This window comes from Rhinolophus sinicus, chromosome 18 (assembly GCF_057876585.1).
Source record: "Rhinolophus sinicus isolate RSI-liver-muscle chromosome 18, RSI-T2T, whole genome shotgun sequence".
NCBI classification, from domain to species: Eukaryota; Metazoa; Chordata; class Mammalia; order Chiroptera; family Rhinolophidae; genus Rhinolophus; species Rhinolophus sinicus.
Genome location: NC_142518.1, coordinates 12,766,809 through 12,790,286, shown reverse-complemented (window position 1 = coordinate 12,790,286; position 23,478 = coordinate 12,766,809). Strand labels below are relative to the sequence as shown.

Sequence of the window (23,478 nt, the reverse complement as noted above, 5' to 3'; positions counted from 1 at the left end):
CATGACAAATGCATGTGAGCTTAATTAAGAAGATTTTTCAGCCACATTATCCCTCCAGGTCTCTGGGACTCGTCCATAGAATCACAATAATGACAATAACGACACCAATGTCACTCTTCATATCTTGCAAAGATTTTCATGTGTATTTAGAAACTGAGACCCCGAGTTTTTATCAGTAGTGAACCACGGAAGTATCAGATGGCCCAGGTTTGCTCTCTTCCCACTCTCTGAGATATCTTGGATAACCCAAGCTCGTGCAGAGCTAGAAGTTGGAGTACAGCACGTCTAGGGCTCTGCTTACTCATTTGTTCGAAGGAAAAACATCATTTGTATCTTATGAGGAAAACCATCATATTTTACTGTAATATCAGACTGGTGATGAGGCATAGCGAAACCATTTTGGTCATTTTGAGGACTTGATCGTAGAGAGTGAACATTCTTTGTCAGAAATATAATTCTTCCGTATTCTTGACTTGTGATAAGGGTCCACATCTATTTTTCTCTGCTTTTGTCCCTAGAGCTTCTGTCTAATGGTTTTGGAAGCTTTCATGCTGATCTTTTACTCTTTTCCACTGCAAACTCCTACCTCATTCAGAGACCATTCCCTCACCTGCCTCCAGTGCCCTTTCCTCATCCTTATTGGAATCTCAAAATCACTCAGGTAACCATTGTCTTAGGTTATGCCTGTGACTCTGGTATAATCAACAGTGTCCCAGGTTTGGAAATAAATTATATGGTCACCCTAAAATCTACCAGTATTTTCGCCACACTGCCTCTCACCTCAGTGGTCAGCTATTGCTCATTGTCCTGACTTCACCCACCTCCTGCCAGCCCTCTTGTGGGCATCCACTTCCGCTGTGGTAACATTCTGGTCTCACAGGTCATTGACTACCTGCCCCTACATTTTGCCCCTATCACTCATGGGTGCCATTTTGCCTCATCTCACTGTTCAGTAGATGTTGCTGGGGACCTCCTGGGAGCAAGCATTGCCTTCACTCTAAGCACCAATTCTGAATACTCTTTTCTGTGACCCCAGCTTCCCACTCTCTATCTTCCTGCTGGGTGATCTTGCCCTTGACCTTTCTCATTGCCTTGGTTCTTGCCCTCATTCTCTCCTTCTAGGATGCCTGGCTTCTCTCAGTCCCACTTATTTTTAAATCTGGCCCAGCACTCTTGCCAGTGTTTCTGCACCATATCGATTCACTGCATCTACCTCTCCCACTAGGCTCTGAGCTTGGGAGCCCCATGAGGACACAATGATTTTCTTTTTACCCCTGAATCTCTTTCCTATCCTGTGTGTTTTAGGTCCTTAGTAAATAAATTGAATTTGTTGCTCTTTTACACTTCTGGAATCACAGCCCTCATACAAACAGTTCTCTTCATCTGCCATCAAAAAGCTAGGTCTTTTGTCTGGTTGCTTGAAGAGGACTTATTTTCACTTCTCATTTTGCTGTCAAAATTGTTCCTGTTTTTCTTAAATTAGCTTCTATTGATAGGGAAAAAAATGCCTCAGTTCTGCGTAAATCTCTATCCAACTCCAGACATCTTGACCCTGCAGCTATTTTCTGTCCTGCAGCAGGCTCCCTTTTTCACTTCTCTTAGTATTCTAAGTCGCACTGGCAATTTTCTTTTCTGAATGTGCTTATCTCATTCATGAGCCTTGTGTTTGTTCTAATACGAATCAGAACGATTAAATTGTGTTCTACCTTCGTGCTTACCCTCTCTTACCTTGAATTATGCAATAATTAGCAACTGTTAGTGTTTTCCTTAAGAAGCAAAGTATAGATGAGCCATTCAAGCCATTCGCCACCGATGGGAGATATAATACATATAATGTCATATGCACTGTTTTCCCTTGCAGATGTGCATTCGTTTTAAAGTTATTCTGGATATGCTTTTGCTTATTAAAATTTTCATTATTGTTTTCTCACATATGAAGCAAAAGTCTTCATTATTGTGTTTCTTGGGTTACTGTTTGCATAAGGCTAAGGCAAAACATGAATTTGCACCATTTAGAAAGTTTGAAAGAAAGCCTTTTAAAAGAAGCGTAGCACTAAACAATATTTGAGTGCCTTTTATGGACATAATTCCATATCAGGTGATCTAAATTGAATATGGAGGGAAGTCCAGTCCTCACATAAGCAAACCTTCACACATGAAAAGATTATTTGAAAAGCTATTAATGATTCTCTCCTCTTTGGTACCAGAGCTCTTGGTTGGTACCTGTTACTAGGAAGGACCTTGTATGATATTGTGTGTCTGTGTTTCATATAAGTCTCTAAATCCCCTGGGGTTATGGGTCATGTTCTCTGCCTGCTTAATGTGCAGTGCCTACAGAAGGAACTTAAATATATTTTGCATTCAATAGGTGTTGGTTGAATTCAATATTGTGAAGTGCAAATTAACACAGTTGTGAGTGTTAGAGAAAAGATAAAGCATTTGTCATTGTCACCTTCCTAAAGGTGAGTATCAAGTTGGGCTTTGAAAATGAGAAAGACCTGTCCAGAAAAAGAGGAGGAAGAAAGTGGCATTCTAAGGCATTTCCGCAGAAACAGAGCCTTCTAGATGGAAAAGACTTAATTTCTAAGGATTAGGAGTAAATAAATTCCACCCCCTACGTCCTTCATAAGTTTTTCTGGTATCATTGATGACGTAACATCTCAGGATTGGAAGGCCCTCAGAAGCCTCCCACCACCACCACCCCTGTCAGTGAATCCCTTCTTTGGGGGCTGCGGGTAGATTGTTTAGGGGCTGTGACAGGATCAGGACCAGAATACTTACCTGGACTTCTCATTGTCATTTTCCAATAAAGATAAGCATTCTCTCATGTTGGAAGTCTTTTGAACCTTGTGTGATTCTGGGTAAATTTGCAGTTGATTGCTTCAGATGTCTTTGTTTTGTGGTATTGGTTGGGACTAGAATTTACAGTCTGTGATTAAGGACCCATTTCTAAAACCCACAATTTCTTCTTGAAGGGTAAGTGTATCCTGTAACATACCACTAGGGCAGGGGATGTGGTGATCACTTCTCACTTGAGGTGGGCCTTATGTTTACGTAGAATCATCACGAGTTAAGGTAGGTAGGGGCAATCTAGTCCTGTAGCAGTCCAAGTATTACACTGCAGGAGATCACAGAACTCAGGGTTAGAAAGAATCTTCATTGAGCCCACAACTATTTATTGGGCATTGTGCAATGGGCTGGGAGTATAACGTTGAAAAGTCAGATGTGTTCCTCACATGGCTGGGATGTATGATCTCGCAAGGCACAGTGAGTTATATAAGCCATGGCCCTCTGGGGCCTACAGCCAGGCCCTGGGCCAGCTGCACAGCTGCTGCTTGAGCCCTCCGGGCCCCTTCCCAACCCATGCTTCTGTGCAGGACCCTGAGTAGGTCTTTCCATGGGCCCTGAGCATGATCTCCTCACTTTCTTGAGCATTTCCTGATTCAGATGTAACTAAAAGTCCTCTGTGTTTGTAGCATTTTTTTTGGAAAACCTTTGTTCATCTGGGGCTTTAGCTGGAAGTTGTTGATAACAGTCTGAGGATCAGGTTTTTACTCAAGAAGGTATACTTAACAGTGATGTGTATATTGTACATACACTGAGCAGGAAGAAATGCCCAAGGGAGGAGGTTTACAGCAGGCCGGCTGAGCCTTGGATTGGGGTGGTCAAAGTGGAATTGGACCCAGAGGACAAATGCGATAGGTTATAAAACTAGAACAAATCAGACTTTCAACCAATTGGCTATGGGGAAAAGTAGAAGTGGTTTTGTGGCATAAAGAGAACCATGAAGCTATTAAGTTCAGGATGGAAGTTTGGCAAAGGCCAGCTCTAGCTCTCTCCCTAGCACCTGGCACAGAGTAGGCACTCAGGAAATGTTTGAGGAGTGAATGAACAGAATAGGGACTATTCAAAGGGAAGCAGGTTTGATCTGGAAGAATAGATTCATTCATTCATTTAGGAAGCAAACATTGAGTTCTGTAAGGTGGGGGAGGGGCTTTTCATGATGACAACTGTGTCCCATCCACATCGAAAGGAGAAGGTGAAGGAGAGCTGTGTATTAATGAGCCTACAGAAAGTGTGATTTTTCTTATGCTTGGCTGACTGTCGCAAAGCCCTTTTTAATTTCCTCAAGCTTTTCGACAGACATTTTTGACTGACTATCAAAGAGGACATTTGTGCACGTGATATTTTCTAAACCACATTTGCAGTTAATGAAATAATTTTATGTCAGTAAAATTAAAATGAAGAAAATACAAATCTTCCCATCTTTAAAGAAAAAGAAAGATCTTTTTGATTCAGGCAGGGCATCTAACAGCAGCAGTGGGTTTTGAGTCCCAGCCAGCAGTCCAGCACACTTAAGCTTTTGTTCTCCCATCTGACTTTGGGGTTTGTGCAGACTTCGTCTTAGTAACCATTGTCACATTGATAGCAGCCTCAAGGAAAGGGCCTCCGTTGTCGCTCAAAGGGATGCCAGACCTCTCTGGACGGCGCTGGCCCCATTTCTCACTGTCTGCTCTCCTGTTTCCTAGGACTGCATCGACGTAGGCTGGTGGGAAGGAGAGCTCAACGGCAGACGAGGAGTGTTCCCTGATAACTTCGTGAAGTTACTTCCACCGGACTTTGAAAAGGAGGGGAATGTAAGTCTTCATGGCTTTCATCTCAGTGCTGCACATGCTGTCAGGACTGTGGCTTCCCTCATGGGGCTTGGGATGTGAGGTGGGGGGAATTTGGTGTGACGTGGAAGAGCGCTAGCATTTTAGTTTGATGGACCCGGGTTCCAAGCCCTCCGCTGCCTTAGACCCCAGTGTGTGACTATGAATAAGTTCGTGAACTTCCACACACCTCAGTTTCCTCATCTGTCAGCTGGCAACAGTGAGCCTTCTTGTAGGGTTGTTGCCTGAATAAACAAGATAATGTGTGTGAAGCACTTGGTGCAGTACCTGCCCGTTTAATTGCCCAAATAAATGGCAACAACCCTTGGCCGCTCCATTTGCTAAGCAGACTGCCTTCATCCTGTGTAGCAGCACATCCTTGGGGGTGGGGAAGTGGCCAAGATTGTGGAAGTGGCTGAACAGCACATTGTGAAGCTGAGGAAACAGAGGGAGGCCTGCTAATCTCCTTACACTGTGTGTGTGTGTGTACGTACATATATGGGTATATACATACACACATCCACGTATGTACAGATACACACCTCTGATCTGGGCTTTCTCTTTCTTTGTGGAAACCCATTTTAAGATGCCCTTGTTTAAATGAGCCAATCCATCCGTTTCCCTCACTCCAGGTGTATTGTTTTTCTGCCAGTAATGTAACAAGAAATGTTGAAAAGTTAGAAGCACTTTACATTATAAAGAGGCAGCGATTTGGTCTTATCCATCCTGTTCTGCACCTAACGACTCTTTGCAGAGACTTTCACATGACTTCTGCCTACCTTTCCCAGCCTGGGCTCTCTTCATGCCCACATGGGCTCTGTTACTGGACCATGAACCTGGCCTTCACTCGTCACCATTCTCAGGGAGCTGAGGTTCAGGAAACATAGCTACAATACTGGAGGATTGGTTGCCAAGGACACTAAACAACTTGGTGGCATATGTGTCACTTAGATGAATGCACATAATTGTTTAAGAAGCTGGATGGTGTCAGTGCCCACCGAGATTATGCCCTGTAGCTGATTTGATCGGTTTGAAGCCTAGAACCACACCTTTCAGGCTTTTTGATAACTTGCTTTCTTGTATTCTTTAGCTGAAGGATGTTCTGTTCCACACCGGTTTATTCTCTCTTAGAATCAAGTTTGGGGTCGAGAATCTGGGTTCTGCTTCTTAGTGTTTTCTAGACCCTTGATACTTATTTTTGGTCCATGGACTACACTTTATCAGCAGCACCTGGAGCTTGTTAGAAATGCTCTGGCCTCACCGTAGACCTGGTACATCAGGACCTGCATTTTAACAAGATCCTCAGGTGATCGGTTTGCATATTACACTGTGGGAAGTGCTGGTATAGAAGCAGGTGTCTGTCTTAGTGATGAAAACCCCACTTTCCAGTTCCCAACCATATTTTAGGAGGGGAATAAATTCACAGTACAGAGAAGAGCTCACCATGCGATAAATACATCTTCCACCAAGTAAAATCATTTGAGCCGTCTTCACTGATGATGATCGATCGCCGGGGTGGGTTATCAGTTGACAGAATCCATCCCTGACAAAAACAGATGCTAACACTTAGTAACAACTTGATAGTAAATATTTTGAAACAATATGACACAGGAATGGAGTTTTGCAAACATTTAGAGAGTGTAGTGGTTGAGACCCTAGGCTGTGGCATCCGATAGACCTGGGCTTAAAGCCTGGCCCTGTCACTTACTTGTTCAGTTCAAAGCCAACTCACTGAATGTCTCTAAGCCTCATATTCTCACCTGTGAAACTGTGAGGATAATCGGACCTACCTTAATGGAGGTGATGCATATGAATTCCTTAGTATAGCACCTGGTTCTTGGTCAGCATCCCATACATATTAACTATCCCAGTCTTTGTAATTACTATTACTACAAGTGTGGGAAGGCTCCAGCTAAAACTGTGCAGTAATGATAGAAATCTGACTCTGGTTCGTTTGGCTTCAGCTAGTCAAGTCAACACAGAGTTACCTTGGTGTCTTGGTGAGCTCCCATGGGAATCCAAATGAATCTAAGAACTTTGATGGATAGCCTTTAAAACCGAAATGCCCATCAGTAGATGACTGGATTAAGAAACTGTGGTACATTTATACAGTGGAGTATTACGCAGCCATAAAGAAGAAAGAAATCTTACCATTTGCAACAACATGGATGGACCTAGAGAACATTATGTTAACTGAAATAAGTCAGAAAGAGAAAGACAAATACCATATGATCTCACTTATATGTGGAATCTAAAGAAAAGAATAAGTGAATGAACTAATCAGAGACAGTTTTGGAAACATGGAGGAAAAACAGAGGGTTGCTAGAGGGGCGGGGGGGTGGGGATAAGGGGAAGGTGAGAGGTTTTGAAAAATAGTCAGTAACCACAAGATGGTCATGGGGGTTTGAAAATTAATTTGGGGAACATACAGAGGGATAGTGGATGGGGGGAGGGGGGTTCACACAGTGTGAGGGATATAAATGATAAACGTCTAAGTTTTGCTTTGTCTTGTGCACCTGAAACTAATAAAAAAATATATATACATCTCAAAAAAAAAAAAAAAAGAAAGAAATCTAGCACTTTATAAAATATATTTGTACAGATAAATGAACACAGAATGGCATAATCTTCATGTTATTTCTCATATTTTTTTTCAGGATTTTCTGTCTGACAATTATGTTCTGTGTTCATTCATTCACTCTGTATTTACTAGGTCCCTTCTCTGGGCTAGCCATCGTGCTGGTTGATGGAAGTGAAGAGTGTCCCTGGTTGTTGCCTTTGTGCACTTAGAGTTGGGCAGCAGGGCTGCTGTTCAGGGCTGTAGAGACCTGCCAGACCTTACCAAAAGGACAATGAGGGCGGGCCTCTCCCAGAGTGGAGGTGAGGGGGCCAACCAGACTGCCTGTTTCACTCTTCTCACCAATCTTTGTGAGTCTGGTAAAAGGGTGTCTCGTCCTAAAGCATTTGGATGCCAAGACCATGGTGACTCTTCTCCCTGTGGCCAAGGAATCAACAAGCATGTTGTCCTACTAGACAGCTGCCACCTTCTTGATTCTGACTGAGGTACTATAATATGATTTTGGAGGCTAAGGTAAAGTCTGCATCGTTCTTTTAACAAAAGGGCAAAGCCTGCAGTTGTCTACACGGTGGCACCCTGCCTTCCAGTCCCCAGTCACATTTTAGCGGGGCAATAAATTCACTGGGTGAGAGAGGCTCTATGGCATACTTTTCTAGAAGCTCTGCTTTGTTACGTAAGATATTAAGGGAAGAGTTCCACTGAAAGAGTGAAGTTGTCAGTGATGAGTGGACTCATCTTGGCTTGTTCATTGAGGCATGCACGCTTTTTGGGGCCCCATGGGCATGTCTCCAACCTGAGACAAGCAGCCAACATCTCTTGATAGGTCTTTTAACCTTGTCCTTAAGAAGCAGAAAACTCAATTTTAGAGAAACAATAGCCATATCTGTCAGACAAAGTAATACCTACAGCTGAGAAGTGGTTGTATAATGTGACATTTAGCTTTTAAAAATTCAAAGTATTACATCCTTTTTCGTCCTTTCTGGCCTATAAAACCAGCCAACCAGCTTTGCATTTGTTGTTCTACCAGCCTTTATTGCTGCCCCCAGAGTATCGGTGAGTTGGTGGCACCGTGATTGGAGATGGCGCTGTCGTTTGCTGGGCTGACTGTGTAAAGATGGTTAGAATCATTAACACAAAGCCACTATGTGAATGACAGAGTCCGAAACATGATTCTGCCACCAGTTTCAGCAGATGTCATCTCGTCTTGACAGTGGCTGGGGTTGTAGTCGTTCACCCAGAAAAGAAGACGATCTGTGATGATTGGGGGGAGCCAGCAGCCAACAGCATGTATTCAAGAGCGGACCTCTTGAATCAGTAGTCATCACTGAAGCATTCCCCCGAGGCTGGCGTATTTTCTTCCAGGGCGTGGATTCAGGCACTTACCACAGGGCCTTTTGGAATCCCTGGCAGTCTTCCTTTGAGAGAGCGCTCAGTGGATTCTCTCTCACCAGGGTGAAAAACGCGTTGGGGCTTTTCCTCAACATATTTCCAGAGAGCACGCAGTTGATCTCTCGCTGCATATTTTAGAGTGATTATGTAAGCTATTTACCAGAGAACCTAAATTCAATGGCTATCTGTTTATTTTGAGCCTGGATGGTAAAATTGAGTATCAGACTGGAACGATTAAAGATTCTGAGAGCGCTAATGAAGCAGTGCACATGCTCTGCCATTATTACTGAAGGAAAACGGAAATGTGGACGCTCAAGAACAGCAGAAATGGCTTTTCACTGTCATTAAAAAAATTAGAATAGGTTTTCAGAAAGATAATGCTTCTGAAAAATAGTGTTTTAAGAAAGTCTCAGGCTCCAGTCCTCTTAAGAGAAACTGTTCAAATCACCGGAAGATGTTACAGTTCTAACATGAATTGATTTGGAGGGCTCTTCTGAGGTTGGGTCTTCTCACTAACTTTGGTGTTGCTAAAGTTCCCATGGGTGCTTCCTTAGTGAACACTCCACAGTGGAGGGTCTGCCTCTTAGCTCCAGGGACACAAAAACCCACCTTCAAAGATTTCTAAAGACGCCCATGACTGTGATGCAGGCTCACCTTTGCCAATTCACAGACACTTGACTGGCAGCAGGTTACCAGCTTACAAATTGCAACAAGAAATGAAATGTCAGCCTGTCTGGAACGCATGGGTCAGCCTGCCCTGGGCATTTGTTCCCTGTGGGCCTGATTCCTTAGAAGCCAGATTCTATAGGAACGCACATTTATTTGGTACTTTCTGGGAGAGCAAGGAATGGAAACAAGAGGAAGTAGTTGTCGTCATGAAAGGCCTCGCAGGTATAGCTTCAGGCCCCATCAAGCACCAGAAGGAAAGGTTTGCCAAGGAAACTATATGTTGAATTCAGCCAAGCCTAGATGATGCTTGCAAGAGCGCTGCACCATTGGCTGCAGCAGCTCTCCATTTTTCTGTTTTCATGGCTGACCAGACCCTTCCTGTTCAGTATCAGTCTCCAGGCACATTGTGATACAATCAAGTAGTGTCCCATGTTCTCGATTATAATTGACTACCAATCTTAAGATCATTCTACTTAATTGCAACTCTCAACATCATTCTAGATCACTCAGTGGAAGTTTTGCATGTTCCAATTTTTACAGGAAAGGAAATCTCTTCCTTGATTCCAATGGCTAATCCTCCGTAGGTGAATTTTTCTGGTTTAACTGTGACTACACTCTCTTTTCAAAGTTGTTAGGAGGCCTCTTGCCTTAGCCCCCACCAGCTGACAACCCAGTTTATGAAACTGTTCTCAGTTAAAGTTTTTTGTTCCTAGTCATGTCCTTCAGCCTTTTGAGAACCACTGTTCTTCCGAATTTCTAAAGATGCCCAATAAATCATTCCCATTTCCAGTTTTCCCCCAAATAAACCAAACATGTGCTTCTAGTAAGCAGCATTGTGAAAAATAATTCCTATGATATGATTTGTCTGTACATTTAGTTTTCTCAGTAGTTTCATGTGCAGAGATGGGGATTGTCAAAGCATTAAATGTTTCCCAAGTGTACGGCCTAATGACGGAGCCCTAACTGAGCTTTGCTGAACGGCCTCGATGGAGCTCCTTGTCTCTCCACTGTTGGTACTTACAGCCTGTACTCTTCCAGTCGAGCAGGACCTCATTCACTATACTCTTGCCTGAAGTAATTCTGTCTCATCGCTCCATCTGAACTGTAATCTTCTTAAAGGCAGAGCCCGTGCCCTGAGCTTCTCTTCATGGGGCCTAATAGCATGTGTCCATTCAAGCTGCTATAACAGAATACCATATACTGGGTGGCTTATAAAGAACAGAAATATACTTCTCACAGTCTGCAAGCTACGAAGTCCAAGACCAAGGTGCCAGCACATTTGGCATCTGGTGAGGACCCACTTTCTGGTTCATAGACAGCCATCCTCTCACCATGTCCGTACACCGTGGAAGAGTTGAGGGAGCTCTCTGGGGTCCTTTTATAAGAGCACCAATCCCATTCGTGAAGACTCCACCTGAATGACCTAATCGCCCTCCGAAGGCCCCAACTCCAAATATATCATATTGCGGGTTAGGTTTCAGCAGATGAATTTTGGGCCCATTCAGCGGACAAGCGTTCAGTATATAGCAGCATGCATGGTACACAGTTGGCACTTAGGAATCCTTTGTCCTTTGGTTATTTGGTGACAAGCTGTACCTTCCCTTCCCTCTGTCCCTCTTCTACTTTCTGCTCTCTCCTGTACTAGTATGAAAGAGAAGGAAGAGTAGAGGGAAGAGCAGGGAAAAGCCAGGTTCCTTGTCAGATTTCTCTTCCCAAAGTGGAGGCCCAGGTCTTTCCATCCAGACATGAGGTCGGGGTGTGGAGTCGAGGCCTCATTTTCAGGGTGGGGTGGATGGAGCAAAGGGGTGATCCAAAGGTTGAACTGAGAAAGCATCTGAGGGAGAAGCTGAATACCAGAGCCTGGGTGACTACCCCCTAGGCTGGCAGCCATGATGGGCCCAGCCAAGAGGAAGACCATGGATATAGGCCAGCAGGCCAGAGGCTAAGGAGAGGAGACAAGAGAGAGAACCTGCCAAGAGCAGGTTCTGTGGTGACTCCTGGAATCTCCTGTGCTGGGGACTCGGTAGGGTGCAGAGGGGCAGTTACAGACCCTGTAACCAGCTGCGTATAGCCCCAGCCGCACACCTCAAAGGTGTGGCCAATCCACCAGGGGCAGTGGAGAAAAGGGCAGAGTGGAGGCCTCATGTGTTTCTAGAGGCATGAAGGGTGTCCTGGTCAGGAACTGTCCATTTTGGCCTCCCTCTCCAGCCTCACACACAGACACCTCCAGAGAACTTAGCCAAATGCCTAGAGGAGGGCTTCCCAAGGCCCAAAACGAAGGTAAAATTGGCTTCCAGAACCTTTCCATATTCCTCTAATAAAGCCCCCCTAAAGGGCACTAAGCCATCAGGGGTCCACTCCTCTGGTTATTTGCACCAAACCACACGTCTCGGGCCAGAGCTTGAAGGCAGACTGGCTCAGGAGGCCAAGTGGTGAATCAAAATCCCTGCCAGGGAGGACATTTGAGCCAGACGACATGCTCTCTCACTCGGGATTGGCCACACTTGCCAAACAAAGGGCAGAGTCAATTCCGGAAACCCTCACCAGGAAGCAAAACTTGCCTTGCCGCTTGCTGTCTTCACGCCACAACTTTCAGGTCTCTTTCCTTCCTGGTAGAAATGGTAAGAAATCAAATCTAGTTATTGTATCTTTTGGAGGATGATGTTTGTTTCTCTGTCCAAGCCAACAACTCTAAACACAGGCAGATGTGCCTGCACACGCCCACACGCCTATATGCCCTGCATGTGTGAAGACCATGGAAGGTGTTCTGCTCTCCCAGCAATCAGAAAATGTTGGCTCATCGATTCCGTTATGAATATTTTCATGTTGGCTGCTTTTTTACTGAATTGCCACAGTCTGGACTTTGAGAAAGTGACTTCCGGGCCCACTTTGGCTACCACCTAGCTGTTGACGCAGCCCCTGTAGGGGTCAGCATAGCTCTAAGGTCCTCTGATTTTAGCGTCTACCTGCCAGCTGAGCAGGCTAAAGCCACCTGGGTTTGGAGCTGCAGTGTTTTACTTTCACCGAAGAGGGAGGGATAAGGAGAATAAATAGAACAAGTGCCTGTAAAAATTCATGACTTAAAATACTGGCCTGAGTTGAAAGGATGTTTCCGTCCACACACCTATAGGAATGAGTTAATGCTGGTAAACTCCACAGAGAAAATGTTGACTTAATGGCTTAACCTGGAGTTCCCCGCAGTCCCATGTCCTTTATCTAGTCACAACTGTACATTTTGGGAGAAATCAACTAAGTAAGGTGCATACGTCTTTTTATTTGAGAGTTGTGAACTCCTGTGAAGAATTTTTGACTGTCACATGTTGCTACACACTTACCCAGTCTGCCTTTCACTGCCCTGTCTTTCCATTGCATTAAAAGAAAAAAAATCATTGTAGGCTCGTATACAATTCTTTATTAATCTTTTCTGGGGGGTGGGGGATGGGCTCTAGAGCTACATACCCCTGGCCTTGATTTTTGTGTAGAATTACCTTAAAAGACATCTTATTTGAAAATGTGGCATCATCTTTCATCTAAGGAGGCAGGAAGGCTAAGTTTGACATAATCAGAGTGAAGTTAGTCAAGGAAAAAAAAAAGGAACCTGAACCTACGCTGCTAAGAAGCAAATCAGGCACCTGGCCAACGTTGATCAATGTGGCAGATGCAAGACAGACAGCTCACAAACTGTTCCTTCCTTTCACAACTGCCCCACCTACCTCCTCAACTGCCAGGTTTCAAACAAACCCTCACACCTCTGCCTCCTTCCGCTGCCATACTCATGCACACACTTTACATGACCACACTTTGACACATTAGCCCAACGCTTCCTGTCATCTCTCTCGGTGTGCCTCTGCTCTGCCTTGTCATATTTCACGTGTCTACAGTGAAATACTGTTTCATGGGAAATACTACGTACCAAACCTGACATAACACTCAGGGTTTGGGGGGGGGGTTGTTTTTTCATAGTAATCTTGGAAAATATGATGACTTGTAATTGTCTCTTTTTATTTGGGGCCCTGTGGTTTGAGGCAAGGTTGTTGAGAGAACAGCCTTGGCAAGAGGAGACTCATGTGAAATTGGGTATGCAAACGTTCAAATCAGCAGAGAGTGAGGAAGACGTCTGCGGGGTAGGCATGGTTGGGCCTTGGCTGGGAAGAATTAGGCCACAGGGTGTTGGCAGTTTCGTGACTAAGAAATTACTCAGATCCTGAGGTAAAGGAAGGTTAATTGGCAGAGTTTCGCTGATAACTTCATTAGGTAAACACACATCTGTCCTCAGTCTAAAGACAGACAAGGGAGGAAGCAAAAGGAAGGAGTCTGGGATGCAGATCTAGAAGGGGCTGGCCAAAGGGGAAAGAGTAGGGTAAGATCTGAGTTGGAAACAGAGCCATTGGGGTAGGGCCTGTGTGCAAGCAGAGGTGGCCCCTGAGCAGCTTTCTGTTTTTGTAATGAAGTTTGTACACATATAGACAAGACAGAAAAATATTAACAAGGAAACACACACGTATGAACCCATAATCCTAGCGATCACCCCTATAAATTTCTTGCTTTCCAGTTTTTTTCTCTTTCTGTACATATTTTAACATAGTTAAGCTCATACTTTAGCTGCAATTTGATACCTGTTTCTGGTTTTTTTATGTTTTCAACTTTCACATACAAAGTTCCCTGTGCTTTTGTAAAGTGTGTGGTGTATGGCCACATGACAGTTTGTTTTGTCGATGTCCTCTGGCAGGATGGACCCTTGACGGTGGTTAAGAGCACCCTGTGTGTCAGACAGCCCTAGGCTGGCCTCCCAGCGCCCTGCTCCATTTGATAGTCTGGTTGGTCACTTGGGGAATGACTTCATCTCTCTAAGCTTCAATTATTTCACCTGCAAAATGGACATAATACTATCACTACTTACAGAGTTGTCACAAGGATTAAACAAGGCAATGCTTACCGACTCCCTCTGCTTATGAAACTGCCTCTTCCTCAGAGGGAGCTAATGTCGGCATTTTACAGATGAGAAGTTTCAGCTAGGTGAGGTCACTTGCGCAGTGTCCCTACTAATAATAGAAAGAGCCAGGATTTGTAGTGACAGTGAGATTCTGAAGCCCCACCTCTTGCCCACCATGCTAACTACTTACTTGGGGGTATCTTGGCCAAATTACCCAGCTAGTAAAGAGCAGAACTGAAGTATCATTGAATCCAGAGCCTGCGTGCTGTGATGCCCCCTGAGAATGTTCCTTGTGGGATTCATATTCTCTAGGTTTTCCTTAAACCCATTTCTCCCAGTGCCCTGTTATGGCATCAGGAACTGGTGGGTCCGATTGAGGATGGGCAGGGGCATTTGCAGAGTGCAGAAGAAAGTCTGTGAGCTTTTTGAAAATCACAAGTATGTGATGCCCAGAGAGCATCTGCAGAAGTGTCAGCAGCGACATAGATCCCATGCTCGAATGCTCCCCGTTTCCATCTTTCCTTAATGATTTTGACACTGAGATGGTTCTTTTCCTGCCTTTGGCCCCCTTCTCTCCTGTCTAAGAATGATGTCCAACAATTGTGCCCTGGCTGGATTCTTGGCCCCTGAATCGCTTGCCCAGTCCAGCCTGACCATCTGCCTCCTACAGTCAATCTTGGTGAGCAAGGAGGTAACCTAGAACCGGTTCAAGGATGAATGCCATTGATTACATTCCTGCCTCGGTCACCTATAGAGTGATAGGATGTGAGAGTAAGATGTATAGCAGCTGAGAGGCAAAGAAGCTCCATTCCAGTTTCCACGGTACAGTGGTCTGGGGGGAGTGGGGTGGGAAGGCTCGCAGATGGCCTGCCAGCCTGGGGAGGGGAAGGGTCAGAAGGCTTAGAACCCTACCCAGTTGCAGCAGCCCCTGAGCCTGCATTTTGTTGAAGGTCCCACATCCAGAGCAGATCTGATTTAAAGCCACCCCAGTGACTCTTTCTGAATCGCTTGGTTATTCAGCAGATTAAATCTTAATTGCAAATGCGGTTTCGGTGTAGGAGTACCATTGTACTTGCTGGTTTCAGGCCATTTTTGCTGAGCTGAGCTTTTCCAGAAGGCTGTTACAAATTTAGAAAGGGGGAAATGGTATTTCGTTTGTCCATCAGTTTTGTTTTGCAGACGGAGTTTATTTTAGTGTTTGTTCAAAGGTGCCAAAACCTGACATCCCTGGAGAGAGAATTGCTCAATTTTTTTGGAGAGCTTCTCTGGACTGTCCAAACTACATCTAGAAAACACTGTGTATGGTCCTTATGTGAGAGGGCAGGCTTGCCAACAGTCTCATGTGGTATCATTTTGATTAATTTTTCAGAGACCCAAGAAGCCACCTCCTCCGTCCGCTCCTGTCATCAAGCAAGGGGCAGGTAATGTACCTTTCAGTTCCATCAACACGATGTGCATCTTTCTCTGCGTTTATTTATAGTGTCCTTGGTAGAACTCAAGGTTCTTAGATTCAATTGCCACAGATTGCCAAATTGAGAAGTCATAATTTGGTTTCAACAAGCAGGTTTTAAGTAACTGCTGTTTTTCTTTAAAAATCAGCATGTCATTAAAATGAATCCCTGATACAGCAAAAAAAAAAAAAAAAAAAAAAAAATCTAGCCTCCCCAAGAGAATGACCAGAAAGACTTGGCATTGGAATAAACCAATTTTACCTGCTTTGCTTTTATTTATTTTTTTTTATAAACTGCTTTTGAGGAGAGAAGAACCTAATTGTCCTCCGTCGCCTATGCCTGCCCAATCCAGGGTCAGTTTGGGGAGAATCGCTTCCCACAGGTCATAGCGTCACCATTCATGTATGGTGGTACTGAATTTTCAATGTCTGTCCTGTGTGGTTAACCAAAATTTGTACTTACTCCACTTACCCCCAACCAAAAAATGTTTTTCTAGCAATATGTACTTTTCCTCGTGATTCTTTTTTAATCATAAAAAGAGTCTAATTCACTTTTTCTGTGTAGTTCAGACGTTAAGGTTGAATAATATAGGAAGACTTGATGTTGGACATTTGATAACTCATTGCATACTGGAGTTTCATACGTAAAGATAATTCATTTTCCCAATAGAACTCCTCTGTAATTGTTAAAAACTGATTATGGGGAGAAATCCCACCATGAATAACTTGTTACGAGGCATTAAAAAAATTAACAACTAAAACAGAAGACGAGTAGGGGTATTCTTAGTTCTACACACTTATAATTTATATTTATGTAACATTTAAAGTATGAATAAATTTCCAGATTGGTTATTCAGATTTATTGGGAATGATTTTTTTTAAAGTTGTATTGGCCCACTAAGTTAAGGGGAAAATCAGCTTGACTTCAAATTCCATTCCCATTCCCTTCAGCATAGTTGAGAATTACAGAAATTAAGCCCTGAAATGGGATGTTAATTACATCTCTGCTCTGCCCCCATCCTCGTTTGCATTGAGCAGTTTAATTTTGCCACCTAGTGGTTCTGGTGGGATAAATATTTTATTGTGTCAGAATGAAAGCACGCTATTGATTTGCTTTTCTCTGAAGACCCTCTTCCCTAGAGGCCTTGGTGACAGATGAGAAACCAAGTTGATGAGTGGAGTGGTCCAAGGCTCAGGTAGCCTAGAATGTAACTAGGATCTGATTCTTCATGGTAGTAGAATTGTTAATTCCTCCTAGGAGTGATATTGGACTTCATTATTTTAAGGAGACTAGATTATAGCATGGTAGGCAAATTCCTATCCTTTCAAAAACAGTTTTCCCAAAGGTTATGCTGGATCTCTGTGGGGCAAAGCAAGATGGCATTTGATCTTCCTAGATTATTATTACTGCTCGTTTATCGTGCTGAGTGATCTTGGGAACAGCTTTGTGACGGGGAAGCAGATATTCATATTTTCCCCATTATCAGCTTTCCTTGTGTTTGATTATTTGATAAAAAAAATCAGATATGGAATTGACAGAAATCAGATATATTGTTTAATTTGTAGTGAGTCATTGAGGAGATTTAGGTAAAATGTGTGTTCAGTGGATTTTTTTAAAAAGTTCTTTTGGCTTCTGATCCTATGTAACTGAGATTTTAGTACCAAACATCCATCCATAGGGGTGGTCATGTAAGGAGCTTCTCAAGAACTCAACCAAGTCCATACATCAGAGGAGTACTTGTGATTGGTTTCACGCAGTAGCTATTTTCCAAGTGTTCTTAGTGCCTGAAGTCAGACACCAATGAAGACCCCGGGGGAAGGAGCAGCTGCAGTCTTCACGGATAAAGAGGAAACGCTATTGGTACATTTGGGAAAGTGTGGTACTTGAGGGATTCAGATGCCAATTGAAAGGACTTAGGGAGAACCACCATATCTTCTCTGAACATCCCTCCACTTAAGAAATATGGTCTGGTTACTATTGCTGCATAATAAACCACCCCAAATTTGGTGGCATAAAAGAATAATTTGATGCCTATGAATTCTGGGGTCAGGAATTTGAGCAGGGCACGGCCAGAGTGTCTTGTCCCTCTGCTCCATGATGTGTGGGACCTCAGCTGGAAATGCTGGACCAGCTGAGGCTGGAGAATTTACTTCAAAGATGACTGCTTCACGCTCCTATCTGGCTCCTCTTGGCAGGGGTAGCTGGAAGGCTGGGCTCAGCTGGGGCTATAGGCCAGAGTGACCACACTCAGGGTGGTAGCCTCAGGGTACTTCACTTCCTCCGTGGAGGTTCAGGATTCTAGCAAATAACGCATAAGCTCCATGGCCTTTTAGGACAGAACCTTGGAAATTATATGGTATGGCCTCAGTCACTGGTTGAAACGTCACAAGACCACCCATATTCCAGGCAGGGGACATAGACCTCACCCCTTAATGGGAGGGGTAGCAAACCATTTGAAGCCATATTGTAACACTGCTGCAAAATGGAATCCAGGTCCCTGTGAAATTCCTTTTTACTTGCAGAGCACAATATCTAGGGACCCCTTATTTGCATATGTTGAAGATTGACTTGTTGATTTATTTATACACATTTCCCTCCCCCACCCAGTAATTTCCTGGGGCTAATTTGATGCCTAAGGAAGTCAGATTTAAATATCAGAAAATATTAGTGGTATTCTTATAAATTAAGGATGTATAGGCAGGCAAGCTTAATGATACAGGCCAGAAATGGCTTCTGCTCTGTTTCTAAGCAGCTTGACAAAGTACACCAGCACTCAGGGAAAAAAATCTATTGATTTTGCTGTACCTAATAAATATTTAAAATGCTGTATGAATAAACAAATAGAGAAAACATTTTCTTACCACTGTTATTCTTTCCCCTCTAGGTACCACTGAGAGAAAACATGAAATTAAAAAGATACCTCCTGAAAGACCAGAAACGCTTCCAAACAGAACAGAAGAAAAAGGTATGAAATCAAGTCTTCATTGACAGTTCTAGAGCAGCAAGAGACGAAGCTGTCTGTCACAGGGCTAGTCCGGATTACCTACAGAATGTGCTTTTTCTTTGGAATATGGTGATTATGGTTTTGTTTTGATGGCTTTTAAATATCCCATTTTTAAGGAAATAGGAGAGAGGGTTATGTGGCACTTCTTCAGGGCAGAATTTCTCATCAAATGAAAAACAACTAGCCCAGTCACTTAACATGTTGGGGCTCTTCCATCGCAATCTTCCTGCCATCACTGCCTTCCCCACACCAGCAGCATCCTGTCCTCTGTCACTGCTGGGCCTTTGACGCCGGCTATAGACACATGTCCTTGGTGAAGAATTCTGGGATTCAAATATATGGTGATGGAAGGAGAACTGACTCTGGGTGGTGAACACACAATGGGATTTATAGATGATGTATTACAGAATTGTACACCTGAAATCTGTGTAACTTTACTAACAATTGTCACCCCAATAAACTTTAATTTTAAAAAAATTCTGGGAGAGGAGAAGCAGCGTAACACTGGAAGAAGCAGCTCAGTGTCTGAGTCCCCTGAAGGTGGTCATTTGCAGGGAAGTAGCTTAACCCGTGTCTCACACAGTGATTTTTATGAATGTGTTTGACTCCTACTGTGCTGAGCATCTCTCACAAAGAAGTCTTCATGCTGTGGGAGGACTCATTTTATTAGGTGTCTAAGATTTGATTGATCACACATTTTATGGGGAAAGTGCTATGTTATTATTATGAACAGGAAGCAGGGCACATTCCATTTTTAAAAAGCAGTTATTTGTAAGTCATAAGAGAAATGCTGAATTAATGAATGTAATTATTTGGAGGTTCTCCTGGGTGGCCTCATGAAATTTTATCGTGAAATCTAATATTTTATATTAGCCTGCCAAAAGTTTTACCAACATTGTGAGCTTTTAAGAAGTTATACCTCTTTGTTTCATAGTAAACAGTTAAAACTTGAGTTGTGGCATCTTGTTGTGAAGGCCATGTCTGTGTCACAGATCAAATAGTCATTGACTGTGTCACCATGTGAATAGCTCTCTGATAACAGTGTGTGTTGTGACATAACCAAACACCACCCCCTGTCCTCCTGGAAGACACATGGCTAGTGTCTGGTTAATAGCCAGGCTCCATGATGAGTTCACTTCCTGCTCTGTTCCATGCTAACATATGGACTCGGCTTATGTGTGAACAACCACCCTAGTTGACTGGCCAAGTGGCCACACAATTGTGGTTCCTTCCCCTCCCATGATCCCTTGTTCTGTGCCACAGTGAGTCAGGAAGGCAGAAGCCCTAGTCAAAAGCAACAGAGAAGCCAGGAAGCCAGCCCCACTCTGAGACTTGGCCTCCCAGTTATGTGGGCACGAACCCCCTCTCCCATTAGTTCTGCGGGCTGCTGGAGCTCCCATTCCTTCCAGAAGGAGGAATCTCCCCTCCTTTGCATTTTAGCTGAGCCCTCCTTCCTCTGCTCTTCATGTCCCAGCAAATGAGTTCCTAGCATTCCTGGACGGAGCACATTCCCCCACCAAAGTATTGTGAGGATGAGCACCGTGATAACTACACAATAGTTGATGGGCTTTTGAAACCTTTGCCAATTGGCCCGGGCACCCAAACGATATGACTTTGTGTTTGTAAGTAAAATGTGTTTGGAGTTCCAGCTACAGGTGAGTACAGGGAACCTGCTTGTCTTCCAGTGGGCAGCTCTCAGAAGTTCTGTCTTTATAAAGAAGAATGTGGATGCCTGCTTTTTACACCATGAACAGGGCAAGGCTAACTGGGACAGAAAAAAATGAAGCTGTCACTGAACGCTGTCCATTTCGGCCACCAGATCTGGCTTTAACTTCATTTTAATAGCTCTGACTCCAAAAACCCTTGGAAACCAAATACTTGTGAAGCCCCAGTCTACCTTTTAAATTTAAACTGTACAAAAAGAATCCAGATCTAGTTGTTCCCTGAAATGCTCTCCCTTTATTGGCTTATGGCCCTTTCCACAAGCCGACCTGAGAGACGTCAGGCCTCTTTCCTCCCCACACCCAGCACGTCCTGTAGGTCAACCAAACACATCAACTATTTACTGAGTACCTGCTATGTGCCCGGCACCATACACTGTTCTAGAGACATGACCAGACGTGGTCCCTGCCCTTAGGGCTGACAGCCTCCAGCCTGTCCCAAGCATGCAGACACCCAGAAAGTATTCAAGTGAGCCCGTTCATACAGGGCTGCCCTTTGTGCTCAGGTGAGGAAGTCAGTCTGTCTTTGCGGATGGGTCCAGCTGTTGAGAAGGGAACGTGATGGTGTCATGTTTCATCCAGGCCTGATAAGTAGGCCTGATGAACGGTGAACAGGACTTTGCCAAGGGTGGTCAGTGGCTGGAAAGGCCCTCCAGGCAGAGGGACCAGCATGAGCAAAAAACAAAGAGTGGGCTGCGGCTCCATAACTTGGCAAAGGGTAAGAGATGCTCTTCAATGTTCAGGTTCATCTTCGCACATGGCATCGGTAATTTTTTAAAGCAGGAAATAAGCAATCTGCACCTAAGCACTCTCACTTACACTAGGTCTCCCTGTCTTCTTTATGCTTTTTTAAACGATGACTTAAAGAAAGACCAGAGAGAGAGCCAAAACTGGATTTACAGAAGCCTTCTGTTCCTGCCATACCGCCAAAAAAGCCACGGCCGCCCAAGACCAATTCTCTCAGCAGACCCGGCGCACTGCCCCCGAGGCGGCCTGAACGACCAGTGGGGCCCCTGACACACACCAGGTACTGCTCTGCTCTCACCACTGGGGACATGCACAGGGGTGGGAAAAGGGTAGCTGTGGGGCATCGGAGAGGGGCCTCGAGTGTGGCTGGTTGGCCGGGGGAGGGTGGGATAAAGCTGTCCTTTCACCCTCTAGCAAAGCTGTCTGAGGACTCTGCCACTTCTGTCCTTGCTCCAGTGCTCAGGGGAGAAGTGGGTGCAAGGCTGGCAGGGGCAGCGTGGGTTTCAGAATTAGCAGATCAGGATCAGGTACCCAGGATCTAGGCCCCACTCCCAGGCAGGGATTTTCCCTGCGCTTCATTAGAGCAAGGCCAGCTGCCCTTCAGACTGGCAATGTGGGTGCCTCGCCAACCTTCCTCCCCTGGAGTCTTGCTGGTATCAGGTGCACATGTCTCCCTGGCAGCTCCACCCCTGACTTCTCCCTGCTCTGTGGGTGCCTCCTCCCATGCCCACAGGCTCCCTCTGCCTTGACTGCACAGCCCTGTTGTGGAACCCAGGATATTGTCTTAGTGTACGTATCTCTGAACTATGAGACCCTCACAGGCAAGGGGCATGCTTTGTTCGGGCTTGCATCCCAAGATGTGCATGGCAGAACTCAAATTTGTTCCCTGGCTGGCTGGACTCGTGTTAGGAATGTGGATCAGAGTTGGGCATGGTTCCTTCCAGATCCAAGCTGCCGACCACAGAGCAAGGAAATGTGTTCTCTCCACAAGTTCATTGCCAGAATTTTCTACTATTACATGCATATTGTACATGTTGGTGTAATACACCAGAACAAGTTGGTGGCCTGGATACCTTTGCGTGTACCTGTCAACACACTGTCACTCACCAGAGTTTTGTTCTTTTGAGCTAAGTTTGCCTGGTGAGAGTCTCATGGGGCTTCAGTGTCCTGGTGTGAAAGTTGGGTGGGCTTCCCGGCTTGTGTCTTACCCCGTCTCATAGGAGGAGTACAAGCGTCGGCAAATCACTGCCCCTCGCACCTCACTTTCTCCATCTGTGAATTGAGAATGATAATGGAATGTGCCTAAAAGGAGGTATTTCCTAAGAATGTAGCCCCGTGCCTGTTAATCAACATTACTTTCATTGTCATTTTTTAAAAATTTTATTGGGGAATATTGGGGAACAGTGTGTTTCTCCAGGGCCCATCACCTCCAAGTCGTTGTCCTTCAATCTAGTTGTGGAGGGTGCAGCTCAGCTCCAAGTCCAGTTGCCGTTTTCAATCTTTAGTTGCAGGGGGCGCAGCCCACCATCCCATGTGGGAATTGAACCGGCAACCTTGCTGTTCAGAGCTCGCGCTCTAACCAGCTGAGCCATCCGGCCACCTCATTGTCATTTTTTATTACTGCATATCAGATTGGGTATACTGCAGTAAAGCAAAAATAACTCATTTACTTTTTAGAAAAGATTTTAATATTGTGATAAAATACACATAACAAAATTTACCATTGTTACTATTTGTAAGTCAGTTCAATGACTGAGTACATTCACATTGTGCAACCATTGTCACCATCCACCATAGAACTCTTTTCATCTTGCAAACCTGTACCCCTTGAATGATAACTCCCCACTCCCCCTCCCTCCAGCCACTGACAACAACCATTCTTTCTGTGTCTATGAGTATGACTACTCTGGATACTTCATATAAGTGGAATCCTACAGCATTTGTCTTTTTGTGACTGGCTTTTTTCACTTAGCCTGATATCCCCAAGGTTCATCCATGTTATAGCATGACTCATTTCCTTTTCATACCTCCTGCAACAACAACACATCTCTGCCCAAATATAGAGGCGGGTAACCACGTGAGGGTTGAGAGATGTCACAATCTCAGCCAGCCATGGTGTATACACAGAAGCCCGTGCGTCGGAGGCCGGCTGCTCAGCTGAGCACATGGCTGCAGTTATCTAAGGTGTGTGTAAGGCCATTGGAGGAACAGCTGGTTCACCTGTGTTATTCTGCAGGCATCCCCCAAGGTCCAAACAGCTGCCCCCGTATGACGGCCCCTGTGGAAGCTAACGGGACCATTGCCACTGTTAAGTTGGTCAGGCCCCTGTGTGCT

The 23,478-nt window shown here is 44.6% G+C and overlaps 1 protein-coding gene across 7 annotated transcripts in view; it reads left to right on the top strand.

The window, feature by feature from the left end:
- Positions 1-23,478, top strand: part of SH3KBP1 (SH3 domain containing kinase binding protein 1) — a 321,649-nt gene that overhangs the window by 248,788 nt on the left and 49,383 nt on the right. For all 7 annotated transcript variants that reach the window (XM_019755429.3, XM_074323349.2, XM_019755427.3 and 4 more), the window contains 4 exons: positions 4,530-4,637; positions 15,591-15,642; positions 18,557-18,637; positions 21,265-21,424. In XM_019755429.3, the coding sequence (XP_019610988.3) occupies positions 4,530-4,637; positions 15,591-15,642; positions 18,557-18,637; positions 21,265-21,424 (401 nt within the window). The remainder of the gene's footprint in view (positions 1-4,529; positions 4,638-15,590; positions 15,643-18,556; positions 18,638-21,264; positions 21,425-23,478) is intronic.